Raw genomic sequence first — 23,723 nt, forward strand, 5'->3', positions numbered from 1 at the left:
TGAATTATAAGTAGCACGGAGGATGAGACATTGAAATCATTGACAAATATTGAGTACTTAATCGATGAAGGTGAACAAAGTCAAAGCCACAGCCACTCTCTCTCTCTCTCTCTGTCTCTCTCTCTCTCTCTGTGCCTTAGCTCTGCCTTTTATTTTTACAATGTTTTCTCACTCTGCTATGGTGGCGTGTGTTAATTCTTGAAGAGCTGGTGCTGCCATACATCTGAATTATTTACAAAGTGTCCTTCTGACTGCAGTAGGGGGAAGTAGGGGAAGCACAACTGTTTATTGGAAGTTAGGTCTGTTATTGCCGCTTTTTGTCTTGTTAATTGGTATATTAACATACACTCTACTTTGACTGCCCTGGTTTGCTCAGAATGACTCAACAAAAAGATGCAACCGGTAGTCGCCCATTAATGGCTCAATACATTTGACCGCCACTACTGCATCATTAAACAGTTTTAATTTGTTCTCGATTGAGCCATCAGTTGAAACATTGCTTCACAAATAATGATTCCATTTACATTAAGCATTACTTGATGGCACTGGCAGGGGAGAGCAAAAGTGAGGATGCTTGGCAGGGTTGCTGGCCTGGCTAAAGTATGAACTCCACTGACCTCTGCCGCCATCTACTTGTCCTATGCCAGACCTCTGGGGAGTAAGATGGGGTGACTTTCCAGGACCACACACGATGGTTGATGCACCATAAAGGAAGAAAGTCGCAGCACCAAAGTATGACCACAAACATTTTTTTTAAACTTATAAACTACATCATAAAGAAATCTTCCAGTATCTGGGTGGTTTCTCTCTCAGCAGCTGGAGTGGGTCATAAATCAGCTGATCAAAGACGCCGTGTCAGCAATCTCATTGCGGCAGACGTGCGGGTGGATCTCATCAGATCAACAGTGTGAACTGTTGAGTTTCTTGTGTTAAAAGTACAAATAAAACTGCGATCTTGAACTCTAGCATGCTCAGCTTTGGTGTCTGGTTTCGGTTACGTGCTCTGCCCTCTAATGGGCTTTGCTATTGGCTACCTCCACTCCGAGGCCCCGCCCTGCACCTGAGAGTGTTTGATTGACTCTCCACCCAGGAAGGCTCCACCTCTCCCCATCAGACCGCCTATCTACCGTTATGCCTGAGAGTGTGTCATCATCATCATCGCATGCTCAGCGACCGGCTGAGGGCCACTCTGGCGATCAGTATGTCCATATTGGCTGGCTGGCTCGCTCTGTCACTTGGTCTTCTCTAAGAAAGCTTTGAGGCCGCGGACATCCACAAAGTTTGGCGGCAGACCTCCTCTGGATGCCTAGTACTCTCTTTGGAGCACCGATCATGGACAACTTCCTGTTCGGACCGGTGGAGGAACTTTTCGCCAAGAAGGAGACCACGCAGAAGACAAAGAAACATCTGGAGCGCATTCTTCTCTGGGCCTCCACCGCCATCATTATCAGACTCGCCGTCCGGGGTCGCAGAGCGGAGTTACGGGGACCGTAGTCCCCTGTGTGTAAATATGTTAATAAAAGACAACTGAATTCTGGTGTCCTCTCTCCTGCTATTAAGGCTGGTCGGCTTGACTGTGTTGTGCTTGGTGGTAATGGCTTGGAGATTTGGCCTTCTGTGCTCGGTCTGTTGGTCGGAGCAGGGCACACTGAGCACTCCGATGAAGAAGGCTAAGCTAGTTAGCTGTGCACTGGTTGCCTGTCATTTTGGGTCTGTCAGCAGGTCATGTAAAGTTGGTCGCCATTTGGGCCAACAAAAGGGCCAAAGACACGTGATATGCCTTGGTTATGTTAGTGAACTCAGGCTAAACAGTTCAAAAAAAGCACAAGTCTTTTATACTGTTTGTCATGATAGAGGTGATGGTTGTGCATTAGCACTCTGCAAAAGTGTGAGGGAATGGTGACTGACGCACCCCGGTGTTGCTAGTGCACAGGAAACAGAAACTAGAGCGTGACCGAGTGTTGTGCCAGGTAAAGGAACTGACAAAATGATAACACTGCTGGGTGTAAAAGAAACATTTTGCTTTTTCATTTTCACTAACCTGTTGATTAAAGTAGTAGTAGAGAAAAACAAAAAAATGTAGTATATTTGTAATGCTGTTGAGCCACATTTTTAAGAGCAGAGTGAATCATACAGTGATTTATCGATCCAAAGCTCGATGAATCAAAATCAAATAGATTTATGAAATGGACCATTATACTGAGCACTGTTTGCTGTTGAATGCGACAGATTGCTTACTCGTCATGTCCCGTCACAAGTGTCACAGTGGGAGAGTCATTGCTGCTACCGAAAGTAAATCTGGCTGTGTCTCTCTTTGTACACACATGATTTACCACTTCTGTAAAGTGCTGGAAAATCGTGAAGATGTACCTTGAAAGTGCTGGAAAGTGCTTACTCAGATTGTTAGCCAGAAGGACCATTTTGTCGACTTTATCTGGGTTGTACTTGTGTTAAGGTTGGCATGTGGTTTCTAATCTACCTTCTTTTGTATCGTTTCACTCTGGTTTTGGGGAGTTTGCGGACCAATCTTTCACATGCATTATTTCAGCTAGCATCATAACGATAATCATTCTTTATGTGTTAATATTTTGGAGCGCATTTATTTGGGTCATAATTAAGTTTTAATCCACCTATTAACCGACAAGGTAAACCTTGATGCTCTGTGAGTGTTAATGAAGGTATGAAGTGAAACATCACATTCGCTGTTAGGTCCGTCAGCTCTGCGGTGCAGACACTCTTTGGCATCGTGGGTCAGACAAGAGAGACACTCCATCTGTCTCCTGTGAAGGTGTGTGGTAAAGTTAGAGCTGCATCTGCTTATAGAACAACTCAACACTGACTGTTCGCTCTGACTGTGAGTGTAGGTGTGAGCACATGTGCTTGGGACAAGTGCACAGTTCCCATTGCGAGTGCATCAGCGTATATCTGCAAATGGTTGAATGTGTCTGTAACTATCCATACGACTCCTCACTGAGGCAGATCGTCAACACCTTCTAATCGTTCATGATCTAATGTTGTCATGTCGTAAACCCCTGTCCCCAGACAAATGAGGTGGAATTGGACAGCTACCTAAAGCACACCTGATGATCTCTGGTCTCTGGGCACACTGGTTGACTGTACTTGTGCATAACCATATGTTTTCACCTCATGAATTAGAGTGGAGAAATTCTGAGCAATTAAATTGCTCTGCGAGTTTCCAAGTGATGCAAAGAAAACAGAAAGCTGTTGCTGTGATTTTCATGCTAATTCAGGAGATTACATTATGCTAATGTGATAATTACACTGTCTGCATGGCATTAATCAGCCAGCGATGTTGTAATGTTTACCATTTGGAAGAGAGTGACATGCTGTCCTTCCTCGTCTCCAAATGTCTTTCAGCGGACAAAGATCATCGTGCGCTCAAAAAAAACTCTTTCCTTATTCAAAGTGACCATCATTCACACACACCTCACCCACTGATGCTGCCAACTATGTCTCGGAAGGTGTGTGTACATTCTGCTCTGGGATCAGGCGCCCTGAATTAATGACTGCAATTGCTTTTTCTCTCTTTGTTTTGATCATGATCTATTTGTGAGTGCCGAGCGCCTCATAGAGCCAAATTCCTTCTCTACTCAGGTGACTGATCCTGGAATCAACTATGAAGTTATTGAAGTGGTAAAAATATGAGGCTTCATGTCAGTCTTTAGTTCCCTTGATAATACATTCTTTCAGCTTCATTAATGGTGTTATTGGGCGAAACAAAACTCAGGTCGATCATTTTGGGCCAACATTTACTACTTTAATCAAATAGCATTTTTGTAGCAAACATGCTTCATGAGGTGGTAAAGCTTGTGCAGGAGTCATGTGGTGTCAGTCCGTTGGGCTTAAAAGTGTTAGAGTTCACCACAGTGGTGAGTTTAATCAAGAGCGTTCAGTGTTCACACAGTGTACGGTTCCTCACCCCAAAAACAGCATTCCCCTGCTGCCCAAAAAATTGTAACTCACCAGTGAAGTCAGTTGTTAAATAAACAACAAAGTTAGCAAATGATTTTTGACAATGACAAGGATTTGATGAGGGAACAAAGTTGTAGACCCTGCATTGGACCTTCTCAATCCACAATGTCATGTTGCCAGGTTTTACATGTAGGATGCAGAAGGCTATATCAACTTTCAAATTCAAACAGATGATCCTCCTGCTTTGGAATCGGCTATACTACAGACTTGGTTTTCTTCTGACCTAGTGTTGTTTGCTTTTGTCATGAAGCAATGAAATGCTGTGTGAACTAAAGGCTCTGCTGTAATCCTCCTACCTCAATGCACTTCACTAATGGATAACAAAATCCGATTTCAGATGAAAAGTTGATAAAAATCATTATTCAAAGCTTCCTGCAGTCGAGAGTAGAAGAAAAGTGGCAAAAATACCAACACTTGAATGATGTCTTCTCCCTTCAACTTTAGGCTTCACAGGGCATGAAATAAGCCAGCAATGTCTGTGATGATAGGAAGCTTTGGATTGTTGCTTCCGTCTGTACCCACGGCTCATTAAAGTCTTCTCAGCCACAGACAAAACATATTGAATTCAATGCACACACACACAGTAAAAGAACATTAATAATTACCACACAGTTAGCACAATCAGCGCAAACAACAACGTGATGTTAAATGGTTTTAAATCACCCGCCAGTTTTCAATTCAATTGTATTCCGATACTAAACCAAAGCTGAGTGGTTTACGAGTTGTTCCTGTTATTTGAAAAGTGCTTTTTTAATGAACTTTGATGAACTCATTCTTTAGTTTCAAAGTAATACGAATATCCTGCTCCATGCCAAGTGGGTAAAGTTGGACAAAAATGCAGTTTTTATCTTGTCATAAGCAATGAATCATAAGCGTCATCATGCCACAATATAAATATCAGATTTTGCTGCCAAATAATTCCTATTTTACTTGGCACCTAAATATGCTACAGCCTTACTTGTAACCATTGTCATGATCATGATTGCTGAAGCTGTAGAAGTTCATGGAAAATAAAAAGCCTTAAATATTAACGTGATGTGGCGTTAAAGCCCTCCAGCCTTAACGCTACATCATGGCCCGAGAGAGCCATAGTACAAAAGCATAGTACATAAATACAATTCATTCTACGTTCTGAAGTCAAGCTCATTCTCATTAGTCCTCCAGCTATGATGTCACTCTTCTCCAATGATTTATTTATGCTGCAAGAGTGAGTGTACTGTATGTCATTTTGCTGAACAATTGAATCTGTAGCTTGTACTTCATTTACCTTATATCTGACTTGGATTTACTAAATATGATCTGTCGTTGTGAAACCTTCTGAACTGCAAATTTGTTTTCATGACTTCCTTTTCTGGTTTTATACTTACCAAAATTTGCCTTTTTTATTGCCAAATCTACTATCATGATCATGAAGCAATCGGAGCTCTGACATTGGATCGGAGTAATATCGGTATCGGCTGATATCAAAATTCATGTTTCGGGATGGATTGGAACTAGGAGGGACATCCACAAACACATTTTAGCAATTGTCCACACAGGGGATGTATCACTCTTGTTTGCTCTGTAAATAACTTGTCCCTTGATGAATGCTTGGATATATAATTCAGTTGAGAATTTTTCTGAAATCACTTGAGACTCCACTGGATTGGTCGTTTACAAGCCAAATTGTTGTCCATAGCCTGCTGAGAGCAAAGCGGGCAGACACACCAGAGATAGATTATTATTGGTTTTTGTGGCAATTCAGTGCCTGAACTTCCTGTGGCCCTGTGTTTTGTTAGGTTGCAGCCATCAATCCCAGCCACCCACTTGCTCAATTACCACTGCCACCCTCCATGAAGAACTGTATTCAGCTGGCTGCCTGTGAGGCCACTGAGCTGCTACCTATGAACCCTGACCTTCCAGCTGACCTCTTCACATCCTGTCTCACAACACCCATCAAGATAGCTCTTCGTTGGTGAGTACAATGATTGTTTTCGTACCATTCTTCGATTCTTATTAGTAATATTGGTGAACAATTTCAACAACACATTTTGCATTGCTGCCTATAATGATAAAATTCACAGTTCATTTATTTTCATTCTGTTGCATTTGTTTGACACTTTACATTCTGTGTTGAAAGCCCAAATATTCTATGATGAAACTTCTATCAAACTTACTATCTGGTCAGTTTTGTTCTCTGCATTACTGAAGTCTGTCTCCAGCATCAGTTGTGTTGATGTTTAAATATATTATTAAATAGATGATTATTCAGTCTAACTAAACCGACACTGACCCAGAGTCTCAGTGTCCACCAATGTCATCATGAGCCATCAAGATCGTGAACCAAAATTCTCCAGATTGTCCGTTCAGTCTGTGTCAGCCGCTACATGCAGTGGAGCTGTAAGTCATGCTGGGCTGTCACTGTGTCAACATAGCCGTGTATGCAAATTGGAAAATATTGAGATGTTAGAATCACCCCATAGGGATTGTTTTCAGTAGTACCTGTTCCAAGAGTCAAGGTTTTGGCCCTATTCCATTTCTCACTCTTAACATAGCAGTTTGTTCTGAATGCCCCCCCACTATATAGTGCCCTCCGAAGACGGAGTGAGAAATGATTGACGTCCCAAAGAATTGGGACAACACTTGATGATGGTAAACGCTTAAAGACAACGTAAGCCTCATTGACCGCCGTGGTGTGTTTTATTCACTGAGTATTGAGTTTCGGAGAAGTTTTGGAAATGCCAGCGCCAGCATTTTTGCAACGTCTTGCATTAGCACTGATACGTTCTTACTGTTTTTTGTGAACCAGCGGAGAAGACATGGGCACAGCCGAAGCTGGCTTCGCTGCTGTTTTGTGGTGATACATATGTTAGCGGTGTGTCAATGTTAACACTAGCCTGAATGCTAGCCGACTGTTGTTTGTCAAGAAGAAAAAGCAACATACTAGTGAGAGCCTGCGACAAGCATTATAGTTCACTACTACATATCACACAAAACTTATAGTAAAGGAAGTTTTGATGCTGGTCGAAAAGCTGAATGATGAGAACGTATCTTTCAAATTCACAGACATCAAATGTGAGATCAATGATATATTTGAAGCTAGATCTGAAAAATTACGTTTTATCTCTGCGTTGACTCCCATTAGGCGTAAGTAGATGGCGTGACATAGGCTCCCCATTGTCTTAGTCAGTCTTTCTTTCTTGGATCATTTGAGAAGCCAGTTGGTTTTCTTGGCAGCGCTGCAAACCCTTGGCCTTTGTGGTGATGACCTCATAAAGCTCACGGTAAGAGTGCCAACACAGAGCAAAGTAGGGATCAAAGCAAACTGAGGCTAATTTGAAGAATGTAAAATACAAAACATGCTTTGAGTCATTTCACACTTTTTTTTGCTTTTTTTTTGTTGGCTACATAATTCTTTATGTGTTCAACCATAGTTTGACGCCTTCACTGAGAATCTGCAATGTAAAGTGAATCGTGTGTCAAAGCTAGTGTTGCAGAAATTGAGCCGACAGAGAAACTAGGGAGAAAAGGGAGGATTTTTGACATGTATTGAACCAATGACAATAAATGTGCTTCTAATCGTGTGACGTAAGTCTCACTCCAATCTGCAGCTGTCTACATTGTTCATTGCTTCATGGAAAAACACACCTGAACCATCAAGTCCACTTCCATGTTGCGAGTTGTGTTTTCCTCTGGCTGTAGTGTTTCCTCTTCTATTTGTCATGTGTGATCAGGCAAGATTTCTGACTTGTGCTGAGAGTAGAATCTTGATCAAGTCGTGTGCTCTGTAAAGATCATCAGGGTACAGCACAGACATGATGTTCTCACCACATTTGTTGTCCTCATGTGTGGGGAAAATCCTCATGTATGTGCCCCCCTTTAGATACCTTTAGATTCCTCCTTGCTGCCGCCACTCTTGAGTGAAAAGCAGTTCAACCGGACAGGAAGTTGAGACTCCAGTATGCACTTTTCAAATTAAATTATTTCTGGATACAATTTCAAGATCTTTTTATGGTCCGTAAATGTTCAGTGATATAGACTTTTGATTTAGCCTAATGTTTCGTACTATTTGAGTTATATATGTGGAATAAAAAAAAGAAACAATAATATTAACAGTTCTGAATTCATGGTGGATTTTATTTCACTGTCACGATCCTTTACATGTGGAAGCCTAGCCTTTTAGTTTCTGTGATGTTGTCTCACACTCATTTGAACAGATCATTGATCTTCCTTGAAGCGCTTTGCAAAATAATTTCAAAATACATATCAGTCAAACATTATCAAACATAATTTTGATTTTCACCCAATACTTAATTAAATATGCTTCAAGAATCTTTGAGCTGCTCAAAATGAACACTCAACCTAAATGGACATGAACTCCTTTCAGAGAGCCATAATCTATTAGGTATGTTAAGGCTGACAGGAAACCATCTTCATCAGCCGTGATGGTGGGCCTCACATGACACACTGCCATCTTTTTATTTATTTATTTATTTTTATTGACAGCTTCTCTAATGAACAATCTTCACCAAGTTGAGTGAGCTGATGAGTGACATTAGGTAGGATGGTGCTCATATATCTTTTGGAGTTTTGTGTCACTTTGCCACCTGTAAACAAAAAACCCAAGACAATAACTGCTATCACACCACTACAAAAATACAAGGACATGTGAGTGTTCTGATAAGTACATTTTGATAGTTAAGACAACTAATGTATCATCTTTATCCCCTTTTCCATCTCTTCAAAATGGATTTGCCATAACTTTCACAATTTATGGCATAAAAAAATTAAAACAACCAACAGGAGTCACAAAGCTACTCTGAAAAGGTTTTGGCACTATTTTATTTTACCATTTTACCTTTTTACTTTTCATGTGATCGTCCTTGCTTGTACTCCACACAAGTTCTCGGGTAGTGTGTCAAAAGAGTCACCTGTGGGAAGTGTGACTCTGCCAGAGCAATGTTCTTCCACGATATGATTGTAAAAGAATTGTGTTTGTCTTGTCCTGCTCCAAATCCACTCCCCCGCTGCAACCTTCTTCATAATGAGGGCTCAGTGTTATGCCATTAATATTGATATCCTTGAGCAGCATCCCGTTCCTGAGATGGAACCTCTGCAAGATGGCTTCGTATTATTGACTAAGCTATTCCCCTGTAGCCCGTCTCTCAAGTTTGGGCAGAATCTGTGTGTTTATGATTGTGTAATGTCAACCTCAGTGATTCATCACAATGTTTTAATTTGTCTGCCTGTCTGTGATGAATCAGGGGAAATTAACACTTACATAATTCCTCACTTTGTGCTAGAGAACCATCAGCTTTCCTTTGTGTCCCACTTTGATTGTGTAAGTTGCCTTTTCACTTATTCACAGACTCAAGTAGTAACAGTGGATTTTAAACATGATGCTTTGGTTATTTAAGCAACTTCAAAAAAATCTTGCTTTTCTTTTGCTATCAGGGATTCTGTAGGATCTCATCATCTCAGTTCTCATGGAAATTGTCAGCAGTTGCTTGACATTTCAGTTTTGAGTTATGTACTATTTTTCAAAGCATGGCTTTCCATCATAACTGCATTTCATATGTTTGTGTTTATTAGTTGTTTTTCGCTCAAGTTTCCATAATGGATACCTCACTGGGAAAAAAAGACTGGTGATTTGGGAAATACAAGGAGTAGAAAAATAGGCGATCCCCTGTCCTGACAGTCCTTTGCAAATGTATGGCGGCTCCATTACGGTATGAGGTAATCATACCTGCCCTCGGACAGCATCAAATGGATTATTCCATGAGCCTGATGACTTTGTTAATGATGATGCTAGTCAGTAATCTTCAGATCGTCATGTAAATTAGCAGATTAGCAAATCATTGGACTCAACAATTGCATATTGTTCTACATTTGGTATCAATTCATTCAGCTCTGTCCAGGAACAGGGAAGCAATGTACACAATTGACTTTAATACTGCGCAGGCACTAAGCAAACTTTGTCGGCTCCACTTTCATGACAGCCCATACGTATTTACAAGGAAAGAGTCATTTTTCTCAAAATTGTTTTGTGAGACAATTTTGTCTCGTCAAACAACACAAGAAAATGACAAGATGAAAGAAATACAAAAGAGAAATGAAATAACAATTACAATGCGACTGCCAGCCTAATAACAAATATCAGAATACATAATTGCCCAGCAGTATGATAATTACAGTATAATTCTACTTTTCACTTTTTATTGGACAAATGCAAAAGGAACGATCCCCACAGAAGGCCAGACTTGTCAATCATTTTAGTCAACACTTGTGGGAAAAGTGGGGAGGAAGGGCACTTACATTCCTTTAGGTTCAGTTTTTTGGCCACAGTCATTCCTTGAGTTGAGGCATGTTGGATCGATAGGAGAAAATGTAAAGCTTGTTTAGACCATTCAAGACGAAATGTCTCTTAATTAGGATTTGTTGTTGTACAGGGTTTGTCTGAAAAGTTGTCGGAAGGAGATTTGTGCTTGTGTCTTTGTGACACTGCCATCGACGTACTATGCTTCAGTTGACTTCAGTTGTATTTATGGTTGTGTTTTAGGCACATGCTCCTATAAATTGTGTTTAATCCCTCTATCAGCTCTTTTTGTCCACCTCAAGTGCAGATTCTTTGCTGTAGGGTGTGGGTTGTAGACTTCTGAGTGGGCGAATGGTGGGATCCACTGATGCACTGGCTTACACAGCTTTAAATCTTTAATGAGATGCACAGAGGTATGTATGATGGGGAGAAAATGTGAGTGGTGATGGGTTGGGGGCGCACAGAGTGAGTGCAAGCCCGACTTTCATCACTCAGCTGAGCCAAAGATAATTACTGCAGAAGAGCCATCTTCAAGGGATTTCCCTGCTGCTGTGACAGGCAGCGAGGGGAGAAGGACTGGGGTCAGCAAGCCATTACATCAGGGAACTGGAGATAAGTGGGAAAATGCTCATCTGTATGTTAAACTATGCCGTCACATGACTGACTATCTAAGTGTTATCATTTGTGAAATCATATGTTCAACTGTTTATCATCAGGTCATATATGCCAATCATTGAGTGGTTTCATGGGAACTAGTGAGACCCATTCAAAAGTCCTCAACTATAGCACAGAAATGTCAACAGAAGATAGTTCGAGATTGATAGAGATTTGATTTGAGCACCTGGTAAAGCAACAAAACTTTTCCAAAAATGTTACAATTTCCTTCTTCTACTGAGTCACTTCCTCTTGGATAGGTTTCACCAGCGCTGTGAATTAAAACACACCCGGGTTTTTGGGTGCCGTTTTCACCTTTCTGAAGTCAGAAATGTAATCTTGTTTTTCCTCGTACAGTCTGGAAAGAAAGTCAATACTTGCCAAAATATATCTACTACCGTCTAGGACAGATCAGAGCAATTTATCTACACAGTCTGGGACATGCCACAATCCCTCACAGTCAGTTATAGCACTGAACGCTAACCTGGCTCAATATTCTATTCTATTATATTCAATTATATTCAATTATATTATATTATGTTATATTATATTGTATTGTATTGTATTGTATTGTATTGTATTGTATGACCTTTATTAACGTTTACAGTTTTTTTTTTTTTTATCAACATACCCATTAGGAAATATGCCCTTGTTGTCAAAAGGTTAAAGTCAGAGTAAAGTAATGTGACAAGTCTCTTTTTAGCTCCAAGAGAATGCACAATTACAGTCAGATCACCATGAGTAGTGTAGACATACAGCAGTCAGATCATCAGTGGGAGCTTCCGTTTCAAAGCAGCTGGACAGATGCTGCTTCTTAATTGCGAGGCCCAGAGTCGCTCTTCCTTGCCCTAAGGGTCGACATAATTGGGAGCAACTTGAGAGCGCACAAGGCCTCATTATGCTCATGAGGCAGACTGTAGTCAGTATACCTGTGATTTATACAGTCTGCATTGATTTAATAATGGGTGGAATCTACCTCACCATTTTTTGTAAAACCGAAATCAATTGGAATGGAATTGGAAAGCCAACAAAATTTTGCTGGGGTCTATGGTGGGCTCAGAGTTCAATCAGAGAGGCATGTTGTAAAACTCAAACTACTTGTATTTGAATGTTAGAATAACATGTGTTAGAATAACATTCATAATGTAACATTAATGATGTTGTGATTCATTTTCCCGGAATGAACCAGTGTTTTCCGTGACTAGTTGTTCTCAATGTGAATGGAATGGATTGAAGTCTCAGATGAAATGATCAAGTTGTCATGGGACAACATGTCACCACAACATTTGGGTTGCCTGACAACATTCTATGGAGATGGACACAGTTTTCCCTTCAGCCTGTGTGTGTGTGTCTCTACCCTACACAAACTGACGTCATGTGACACAAGTACAAATGATTGTATTCCCATTGATATGACTGTCTAGATACGCACATGCAGCCACTGGGACCACTTGCTTCTGGCTTGTGCGTGAATCATGTATGATGAACATCTACTGCTGACGATACTGTCGATAAGTACTCCTCAGAGAGGTGCTGCTCAGATTGAACATGCCTCTTGGCAAATTTATTATCTTTGTGTAGCTGCAGAATATGTTGTGAAAACCTTGAAGAGTAGAAACAGCTCCAGTTGGTTTGTTATAATATTTAATACTGTGAGTGCTGGATGTGGACCAGTTGCTGTTAAATATGAAGCACTGACTTTGAATGTAACTCTGCTTTTTAAATCGTGTAGATCTACTTGGGGGAGGACACTAAATCTATTCTCCTGAATGAGCTTTGCAACATGGCAGGTCAATCTTGACCGTTGAATTTGTGAACAGCCTTGTTGTTGACTCTGCGATTCACATAGCTGTTTATATGTATTCAGATAACTGGCAAATTTCTTGTTGAATTATGCTTTTCCCTGAATTGAATGTTTTAAATGCGTGACTGTTGCTGCAGCTATTGCACCTACGGATGTTTGCAGCATTCTTCCGGGACTCAAGCTCGACAGGGAGTCTTTTTGGTGCATGATAGTTTGATAAATAAATGATTTAGTTTCCCACACACCTGCTGTCCAGGTGTGTGCACTCTTGCTGGGAGCTTGGCGCCTCTGCTTACGTCTGTCAGGCCTCTGCGAGTTGACCCGCTGTGAAGTGCAGCTGGTTCAACCTGTCACGAGATTCCTGAGCTCAGTAAACAATAACAGTGGTGGCAGACAACTCTCAGTTCTGACTGTTTCCTCGCTGCCTCCTGGAGTCCACTTTTTTCATGTCTTCCTTTTGCTCACTGGCCGAGAAACTTTGTACCACCGATCGCAAATCTTGTTTGTGTTCACCTTCGAGTTTTCATTTCTAATGATTACACGAAGAAGTGCGGTAAAAGGAACGCAAGGAAGTTTGTACACTCAGTATACGTTTCTGGAAATGTCTCAAACAACACCAGTCCTTTTTGACAGTTTCAATGCTCTCCTGTCTGCATTGAACTGAAGGAAAAATGAGTAATTCAAGGTTGCTCCTGGAATTATATGGTTGACGAGTTAAGGGTCTCTTTATCAAACATCACCATTAGTTCAGTCTACTTCTTGAGTCTTTTGATGAAAGGAAATGTCTCATGGTTCTCTGTTTACAACCCATGAGTTTTCATTTTTAGTTTCATTTCAACAAGTTCATGTTTAAGACTGTCGCTGCAATCTTATGTTTAAACAAATTCTCCACTTATACATTTGCATGAATTAAGTGCCTAGATTTGCCCTGGAGTACAGAAGATTTTAAATCAGTTCTTTTGGAATGAACAAAATGGCAATTGCTTGATCAGTCAGTTAAATGATTCTAGCCTGCCCTCTCCATTTCTCATCATCTCTTTCTGCTCCCTTTACAGGTTCTGTATGCAGAAAAGTGCCAAGTTGGTGCCAGGGGTGACGTTAGACCTCATTGAGAAGTAAGTGCATCTCTTCTCAGGAGGCAGCAGTCAGTTATCCTTGGCTCCTCACGTGGTTGTCTTCGACTGACAGTCACTCCTCTCTTTGTTGTTCATCATCCTGCAGCTATGATTTCATGCCTTTGCTCCTCAAAGATAGAGGGAAGAAGTAGTTCGGCAGATTTAAAGCTTCACCCATAAAACCCTCGGGTGCACGAGCAATGCGTGGAACGTTTATTGCTGTGAGCACACACACTCCCCAATAGATACTGGGGATGGGTGTGGATGCCATCCCCAAACAGTTATAGTTGTTCCAGAAGACTGTCAGGCCTGATTTGGCACCCGTAACCTGAATTAGATTACGTTTGTGTTCAGAGGACGTTTATTAAATGCAGAAATGAGAAATCAGCCCATGGTCAAATCTGTTTTATGTCCATTGTCATGGTCACTTGACTGATATCTAGATGATGATGATGCCGTCGATTTTCAAGGATAATTGTGGCTAAAAACTCTCATGCTCATGCATCAGGTTGATTCTGAAGATGAGGGAGAGGGAAGAAGCCTAAGATGGCTTCACCTCATTAAACTACAGTATGTCACACATTTCTGCTCTCTGTCCACTGATGCAAGTTGATTTGCCTAAACATCCCTGTCCGCTCTTATCTCTTTCAAATACTCATAGTTTATCCATCACTCAATTCTCCCTTCATCTCCAGTATATTTTTTTTCTCCTCATGTCAGCCATGTACTTACCCTACCTTAGAGGCTGAGCACTCGATGAAAACTCCTTCAGTTGACAAACCACCACTTGAAAAAGCCAGCTGTTATGTAGAGAAGTGACAGAGGAGCCCCACTTATTTTTTGGCCCCCTGTCTTTCCGTCTTTCTTTGATACAGGGAGCTCACTCAATTTGAGTTGTTTTTCACAGTTGTGTCCAGTTTTAAACCATCAATTATTGCGTCTCCAAGCTGTCATCACAGCGGACTGCTACATGAGAACCGGCTTCTAGGAACTTGAGGTGTGGTTGGCTACATTAAACACTGTTTACATGGTGCAGAGGACTCTGCAATCAATTTTCATCATTTGTTGGATCTGTGTGCCCATTGATTCTCTATTTCTGTGAGTCAGCCGATTATAGTCCAGTAGGAAAATATGTATTTATTTATGAAAAAGCTCATTTAATGATTGTCTTCACATTGTATCACAAGCTCATCTACTGTGTCATATGTCTGTGACCATGTAGAATGTGCATAAATTCCACCCCGTCCATCCCTCCAAACCCCCATTTTTTCTTCAAATACTGTCTGTTATAATAAAAAAATATCGATATATATATAAAATATGTAGAAAATATATCAACGCTAGATAAATTTCTTTTGTTTTGGCCTTCCTTTGGAGCTTCACTGCATTAGGCATAAAAATCATCTTTCAGTGTTCTTGGGTCAGGTTCATGGTTTATGGACATGGTGCAACTTTTTCGACACATACTGACACATACTTATAGTTTCTATGACGACAGAAAGATGTATTAACAAAGGTCCTGTTGATGAATGGGTGTTGCTCTTAGAAATTTTCTGGATCATGTGTCTTCTCTACATTTGTTTCCATCACCTCGATCATGGCCCTGTACTAACCAGTCTATCTGATCTTGCCAAATATCAAGCCTTGAATGGCCAGTTGTTGATCTGGCTACACGGTGGATCCTATATATCTACTGCTTTCTATCAATCCTTTGTGTCAAATCTGTCAAGTTACAACGAGTGAGAGTGAGAGTGAGAGTGAGAGAGAGAGAGAGAGAGTGAGAGTGAGAGTGAGAGAGAGAGAGAGAGAGAGAGAGAGAGAGAGAGAGAGAGAGAGAGAGAGAGAGAGAGAGAGAGAGAGAGAGAGAGAGAGAGAGAGAGAGAGAGAGAGAGAGAGAGAGAGAGAGAGAGAGAGAGAGAGAGATCTAAAAAAACCTAATATAGAGGAGCCAAAGAAAGAAAACGATGTTTAGAAAAGCAGTCAGAGTACAGACCTCCTCCGCAGGCAGGTTTGTTCCCAAAGCACACACAGTCAGATATTGAACAATTTTTATTTTCTTTAACTCCAAATTGGGGAATAATACTATTACATAAAATGAGTATATAAACTGTCTGGCTGTCAGAATGCAATTAGGCTCTGTTGTGATCTGTGTGAAAAGGCAGATGTTTGTCTGACATCTGTCTATCATCTTCTGTTTCCATCCAAAGTGTTGTTCTCCCAGTGATTTCATTTCATCTACTCCTGACCAGATGCACCTGTTGGCCCATTGAAATCTTTAAATCTTTTGAACGTTCATAAATCCAAACAAACTGAAAGAACACCACCAAACTCAAATCACATCAACCTTAGCGCATTTCTAACCGGCCATTAAAATCCTTCTATTTTGAAGGTATTCCGTTCACATACAAATGTGGAAAACATAGAAAACGGAGACACACAAACTCCAGAGGAAATTGAAAAGCTCCACCTAGAAATACACAAAGCTCAAGGTGATTTGCAGCACATCCGCTGCATAAAATCTGGAAAAAAGAATCCACAAACACAATGTGTTTTGTTTCACATTATTTTAACATTTGTGATTGTTTCTCTAATATTCCACTAAATGTTGCATGTTTGTAGGTGTAGCACAATTGCTACAGAAAGCCATGATGTAAGTTGTATCCTAGCAACAGCAAGACATAGTTGTGCTGGCCTGTTTTCAGTAGAGAAATCAAGTGACTTTATTATTGTGCATGTTCACCAGTTTTATTGACATTCCGAACTACACAGGTAAACCATTTTAGACCAGCAGTTTCATTTCTGGTCTATACATATTTCAATAGAACATCATTGCTGTACATGACTGGGAATGACTGTAAGTAAATAATATTGATAATAATAACTCGTGGGTTTTATTTTGTGATTAATAAAATAAAAATCCATGACCCTTCCTATTTGTTTCCTCCATCTGTGCATCCTTCTGTCTCTGCTTCCCACATAGATCCAACACATATTCTCACCACGTCCACTGATACTCGCCTCCTGGATAAGATAGTCACGATTTTGTGTGGATGATACTTTCTCTCACGATCCACTCACGTGTCTTTCTCCTGCCACAAACTTGCATGCTTCTCCCACATATGTAGCTCTGTCGCTTTTGCTTACTAATTAACTGGATGACAATAATAAATACAAAATAATAAATGGACAGAAATGTTTTCCATCTAACTTTACCGCACACAGGGCATCTGTTGTGCCCTGGGTCTGTACTGGTACCCCCCCTGCCCCCTGTCCTGAGCTTTAAAGTCTCTCCTCCAGAATGTCCTCCAAGTCTGTGTCAGATACATTTTCTTGCAAACCCTCATTTGCTGTTTTGGTTTTTCATTTGCTTTGTCACCAAGATCCACATTTTTCCTTCCACTATTGCAGTGAACATTTGTCTCAGTGTGGTTCTAGCATATGGTTGGTTGAAGTCCCCTCTTCTTCTCTGGTCCTCATCATCAGGATTTAGTTTAAACAGTCTTTGGAGATTATGCAGTAGCAGTCCATTTCTGGCTCAGTTGGGTCAGTTGCCTAGCTTTGGCAAACATTGGTGTTGGTATGTGGTCTGTAATCTGCCTTAGTATTATTTTTAAGCTAGGGGTGCTAGTCCTTTTTCGGTGTTGTAGGAACAGACTTGCCAATCAGTCTTTTTGGCTGTGACATTCTTACAACATCCAGAGCCTTGAGATACTCCAGATAGAGTTTCTGCAGTCTCAGTTCTGGTGATTCCAATTAATACCCAAGTCTGAAAAATAGCAGGGAAACCCCCATTTTAGTAACATGGTGGAATAAAATTGTAGTCTTCCACACCGCATGACATATAGCAATTAATTTTTGCTTTAACATTTGAAGCAATATGCCCCACAACCATGATGCAATTTCTTGTGTCTGTGATGCCCATTTCCCTCCAGAAATAAAATGTGTAAAAACTGTTACTTCAGCACTCAAAACCTGAAAAGTGGCATATTTTTGCAATGTGTCGAGCCATACATTCATCTCTTTGCCCTTCTACGCCATCCTCAAATATATTAGCATGGATATTGAGAAATGATGTGAAGTGCTGAGTGCTCATCTTCTTGCTGCTGACTTGTCAAATACCTTTGGCTGAATCTCAACGTCCCTTGGTGCTGGCCGGCCTTGTGGTTTTAGTGCCACTTCGTAATTGTGAGGGGCTCATAATTATTCGCCTCTTGGAGGAAAGGTGGTAGTTTGAGTTAAGAAAAAGTTCATATCTACCATCTATATTTATGGGGAATTTATGAGCTATATTAGAATTGTTAGCCAAAGATTTCACATGTTGCTTTGAGACATTTAAGTCCTTTCACATTATGTCAGTGGTTGTTTAATCTGACCTTAAGGTCACCGCATTTCTTGTTGAGTCCTACAACTTACTAATATCTGAGTTCTGGTTCTTGCTTTCAGAACTTAGGATACTTTGTATGAGTTTTAGCAGAAACCATGCGGTAAGTTAAATTCTAGCAATATATGGTTGCTATACTGTTGCTATACTGTTAAAAAAAAGTAGAAAAAAAATCACACAGTACTTTTTTGTGTGTTATTCAACCGCAACCTTGACCAAGCTGAGTTGCTGTTCCATCCAACGATAACATAGACTTCATCTCCAATCTTGAATGAAAATGAAACTCACTCACACATTACCATTCCTGCCATCTCTTCACTGGCTCCTCATTGAAGCCACAATCCATTTCTAGACTTTGGTGCTTGCCTACCAGGCCACTAATGGATAAGGACCAATGTACATCTGTGAACAGGGTAAACCTTGCATCTTGGTCCGTACATCGGCTTGCTGCTCCTTCACCCAGAGGATGACATTCACATGAGGGTAGGTGAACTAGGTGTCGCCAAGAGCGTTGGAACGACTTAGTTGGAGCAGGATCCGGCATTCAAACCATCAACCCTATTTTGGCAAACAAAGGTGCTGGCCCCTCAGCCTTTAAAAGAAACAAACACACACAAAGTGTTTACAATATTGTACAATGTCTACACCCACCAAATTTCCCCTTCTTAGCATTAATGTGGTCTTTCTTTTCTTAATGGGTGTCGAGTTAAAGACATCTCTGACAGCAACACAGTTCGCTTCCTGTTTTTTAGCGACACATTAAGGCTGGACAGATATTGCTATTGTTCAGGAAATTGAGCAAACTCATGCACCTGCAAGCACTGTGTGTGTGACTTATCTTTGCGATGTCTCGATCGGTCAGAAATACCTTCTTGTGTAGCGTATCATTCATCTTGAAATATTCCATTCATTCAAAGCAATTTCTCTGTCCTCACTCTACCCTCGTGTGTGGTCTCAGCATGTTGTCTCACTGAAATAGTTGAAAGAGCAGACTGCTGTTCAGTGTAGGTAATTTGATCAGTTTTGCTTCAGAGGTGATTGTTCCAATGTTTTTGACTCCCTCTGGAGAACAAAATCCCTCCTCTCATTTCCATCTCATACCCGTTTTCCATGATCTGATAACCACCACCATAGCAGCCAGCCTCAGTCATGGTTTTGATTAAAAAAAAAGTTCAAATGTATAATATATAATTTGCTAATGTATCACTTTAGCACCCCTGTAACACTAAGACTGCAGACCAACAGCAATATTTGTCAGGATTAAAAAAAAAAAACAGGTAACCTTTTGCAGGAAAGTGGCTGTTGTGCTCTCATGTATTTGTGTAAGACTGCATTAGCAACCTTCAGTATCACCTCTGAATAGTCGATGTGCACCTACAGTATAACTGAGTGACGCCCTGTAAGCATCACGTCTTGCTCATGGCTTTTTTATGGCATTTTCATGGCATAGGAAGTAAGACTTATGATGATTTTCCAATCTCTGAAAAATCTACATTCATTTTTTTTGTCAGATGTGGAAAAGTCTTGTGGTCTTGACCTGCTCATGGGATAATTTAAAATAATGAATTGTCAGTCAGAAAATTCAGATTCACATGTTGGTACAGTAATAACCACAGTCCAGCACAGGTTCTGTGCATACACCAACTGCTAACATCTCTTGCACTGCTCCTGGCGCATGTGCAATGTGCTTGTTTTTCAGTGACCACTTCAAAATACTGTGCTACTCGCCGACCAGTCATTGATACTTTTATGACAGCACCTGATACCTACTACAGTGTTCTCTTGCAATATTCACCTTCCGTCTATTCACAGATTTTTACCGGGCTGTCAGCTCTCACGCAAATGAGGGTTGTTGTAGGACCTCGTGCCACTCTCATGGATTAACTATACTTCCTGATGAGCTGCGCGGCGACGGACCTCCACTCCACTTAAAATCAGCTTTACTTCTATTTTTCACGGAGCTCCATGCAGCACTGAGGACAGTTCCAGACAGGAACTCAGCGGTGCAAAGTGGCGTGAATCTGGAAAAGTGTCATCATAAAACACCATATGTAGACACAGTTCACATTTTACTGTAAAGGAGCAAGTAGATCATTACAATGGTTTGACATGCTGTGGTTTATCGACCAGGTATTTGAATGTTTTGAGAGAATTTTCCTCATTGGTTTGCAAATTAAACATTTTTTTAGCTCCTGGGATTATGTTTAGTTCAGAAATACATTCAATTCATTTTGACAGAAATGAACCTATTCATTGTATGCGAAGCAAACATGTAGGCACCCCACATACCCGCTGACACAGAGGTGACGATGCAATGACGGTGCCTTGCACGTGCACAATTTCCTACCATGTTCTCCTCTTATTGCAACATAATAGTTGTTATGACAGGATGCTTGAAAAAGTAGTTATTTATTGATGTTGTGGCACAAATAAAACCATTACCATGTTCTGAAATCTTCTGTATGATCCATTCATTAGTTTCATTGACTGTCATGGCTGTTTTTATCTCTCCTTGTTTACCAGAGTCAAATTAATAATCTACGCTTAACTTATCCTGCTTAAAAACATAAACACAAGTCGTTATTTTTCTGTGGTTAAATATACAAGATTTTATTGCGTGCTGTGAATTTGGAATTTCTCCCTGCTGGATGAATAAAGGAATCCTATCTTTCCCTAATAATTCATTCACCACCGTCCTTCTTATATCGGCTGTCTTTTTAATGCATTTGTGGAAACGTTTTCATTTTTGTTCATCAAAAAGGGATGAAATAAGAATGTTGATGAGGAAATGAGAAAAAAAATCCTATAGCAAATGACTCTAATGCCACAGCCATAAGTAATAAAAATAAGGAAACAAAAAAACAGCAGTTAAAGTACTGGAATGGACATTGTTGGCCTTTTGGACCGTCGGACCAACTCCGTATGTGGACCATTAAATGATCCATGAATGTGGTCCAGTTGTCTGCACTGATTTTAATTCCAAGTGTTCTCAGAAACTGTGTGCTAAATATTTGTAACTGATCTCAGCTGTATTTATGTAGCACCTGTTTTGTGTGTTGCAGAATCCCAGGCAGACTCAATGACCGTCGAACTCCCCTTGGAGAGCTCAACTGGATTTTCACAGCCATCACTGACACCATCGCTTGGAATGTGCTGCCCAGAGGTGAGGCAGGTCCCAGAAGTCTTGTTTTCTCTGTTCATCTGCACACATTTGGCGTTTGGTTGGCAAAGTGTCATCTTACTGTGGATCTTCTTTCACAACATGAAACCCTGCCATTAGACCTTAATTGCATCATGAAATGTATCTCAAGGTGCCTGAAGACTTCGACTGACTTTTTGGGCTCCTCAGCTCACTGTCAGGTGTTGTCCGAACAGAGATCCAAATAAAGGTTTCCACTTTTTGGCCTCTTGCAGGTGTAATTTCATGGGACTGAACCCATGTGTGCTACTGTCAAGCACAGAGGAAAATAAGTTATTTGAGGACTTAATATTTCTTTGTAGAGTTGTTGTTTCATTCAGTTTACTGGGGCTTCATATGGATGAATCTATCAGCCTAGGCTTGTTACTGCTCTGCATTCATGTTCCCCTGTTTGAATGCATTAAGGGAATGAGTAGAATACAATAAATGAAGAAACCTAAATTAATTATTGATGACTAACTTTTGCAATACACCATGATGATTGGCCAGTTTTTGTAGGCTGCATCTCAAGTGCACATGTTGAAAATAGAAGGCATAGACATTCTGGTTTCTTTATATCATCCAATGAACTAATGAAATTCTGCTTCTTGAAAATTGTAACGATGACAAATGAAATGACAACTGTGAGCCGCACCATGAGGCCAAATGAGGGCGCCAAGTGAAAGTGGCGCAGTGAAGCATCAGCAGTCCTGGAATTCCCATCCCTGTTGGATGGAAGAAGTTAGCTTCTGTAAAAGTCAGTAGTGCAGCAGGTCCAGGTTGGCCGCTTAAATGGAGATTAATTGTGTTTAGAGTTTGGAGCAGTTTAATTGGGGATATTATTTTAGTGGTTATTTGGCAGCCCAGCAGTTAAAGCGAACACACTTCAGAATGGCTCCTCTGGCTGTGTGTTCTCTGCGACACCCTCGTGAGAGTGGCTCCCTGCTAGAATAACAATGTGACAACACTGATGGCTGCCAAAGCCCTTAAACCCTGGAGGCCGGGCTGTTAATAAAGCAGCCCACATTGCGGTGAGAGTCTCTGTAATGAAGGCACGACACGCCTAATCCAAATGGTACACACAACACTCAACTTACTGGCAAACACAAGAGCATTTGAATTTCTCGTAATGCTTTGAATATGAGCTGTTCAACACTGTCCCTCATTAACTCATCCAAAGCAACATCATCAGGTGATTGTCAAGCTGACCGTCCCCTCATTAACATGAATCTGTTACATCAATAGGGAGGTCATCACTATATTTTGGCACTGTGATTTCAGCGACTTGTTCCAATTAAAGTTTTGCTTGAACTTTTTTCAGGACATTCACTGTCCCATTTATATCCGAGTGTCCCCTTTTTTGTGGTATCCATCCTTGCGTTGGCCCTTATCTGTCTCTGACATGATGGATCTTCCTATGTTGGTCTTTATGTCTGCAGATCTGTTCCAGAAGTTGTTCCGCCAGGATCTCCTCGTGGCCAGCTTGTTTCGCAACTTCCTCTTAGCTGAGAGGATAATGAGGTCATACAACTGTACGCCGGTGAGCAGCCCACGTCTCCCACCAACGTACATGCACGCCATGTGGTAAGACTCATTCAGTCACATCTCATACATATGCTGATTTCCTGTTGCTGTTTATGCTTTGTCATCTGTATTGCCGATGTATTCCTTCCCTTTGAATATGAATTGTGTCAGGATAATAGTTGAATCCAAATTTTGATATGGGATCTCCTTATGATTCTGAATCTCCTCTTGTCAACTCGCTAATAAAACATTCCAAGGGTCATCTTAGTCAATTCATGTTTAGGTATCTATTTATGGGAAAGACGTATTTTGTCCTGTGGAATGCTGCGCTGGTTCATATAGTGCTGGCATCAGAGCTGACTTGAACTGGCAATTTTGAAGCAGACCTCCAAAGTGGAAAAATTTGGCCCAAGAATTTGCACGTCACAGCCAAGCAGGGCTTTAAAGCGGTGGAAATTCGGCTGAGACGGGCCAGTGTTCCACCTCGCTCTCAAGCAAGCTCTGGCCCCAGAGCACCAGATTGAATTTGTTGTAAAGGAAACCCAAACAACAAAAATCCAACTTGAACTGAGCAGACCACTGCTCGAACTTGTAATGAAATGCTGCTTTTTAAGTCTGTAGTTGATTGATTGCACTTGCAAAGTTCTTGCATTTTTTTTTTACCGGTTTTACAGCTTTCATCTTTATTTTTCTTATTGATGTGATGGTAACTAATTCGAATGATCTCTCTTGCCTCATTTCTTTCGGTCTGCACAAATGAAAGTGAGATCAATGATTGA

General features: G+C 40.8%; 1 protein-coding gene across 4 annotated transcripts in view; it reads left to right on the top strand.

Annotated features, from left to right (window-relative positions):
* LOC128753886 (regulatory-associated protein of mTOR) overlaps positions 1-23,723 on the top strand; it is a 125,331-nt gene that overhangs the window by 37,655 nt on the left and 63,953 nt on the right. For all 4 annotated transcript variants that reach the window (XM_053856050.1, XM_053856052.1, XM_053856051.1 and 1 more), the window contains exons 7-10: positions 5,772-5,947; positions 13,802-13,861; positions 21,305-21,405; positions 22,860-23,004. In XM_053856050.1, the coding sequence (XP_053712025.1) occupies positions 5,772-5,947; positions 13,802-13,861; positions 21,305-21,405; positions 22,860-23,004 (482 nt within the window). The remainder of the gene's footprint in view (positions 1-5,771; positions 5,948-13,801; positions 13,862-21,304; positions 21,406-22,859; positions 23,005-23,723) is intronic.

The sequence above is a fragment of the Synchiropus splendidus genome, chromosome 2 (assembly GCF_027744825.2).
Source record: "Synchiropus splendidus isolate RoL2022-P1 chromosome 2, RoL_Sspl_1.0, whole genome shotgun sequence".
NCBI lineage: Eukaryota > Metazoa > Chordata > Actinopteri > Syngnathiformes > Callionymidae > Synchiropus > Synchiropus splendidus.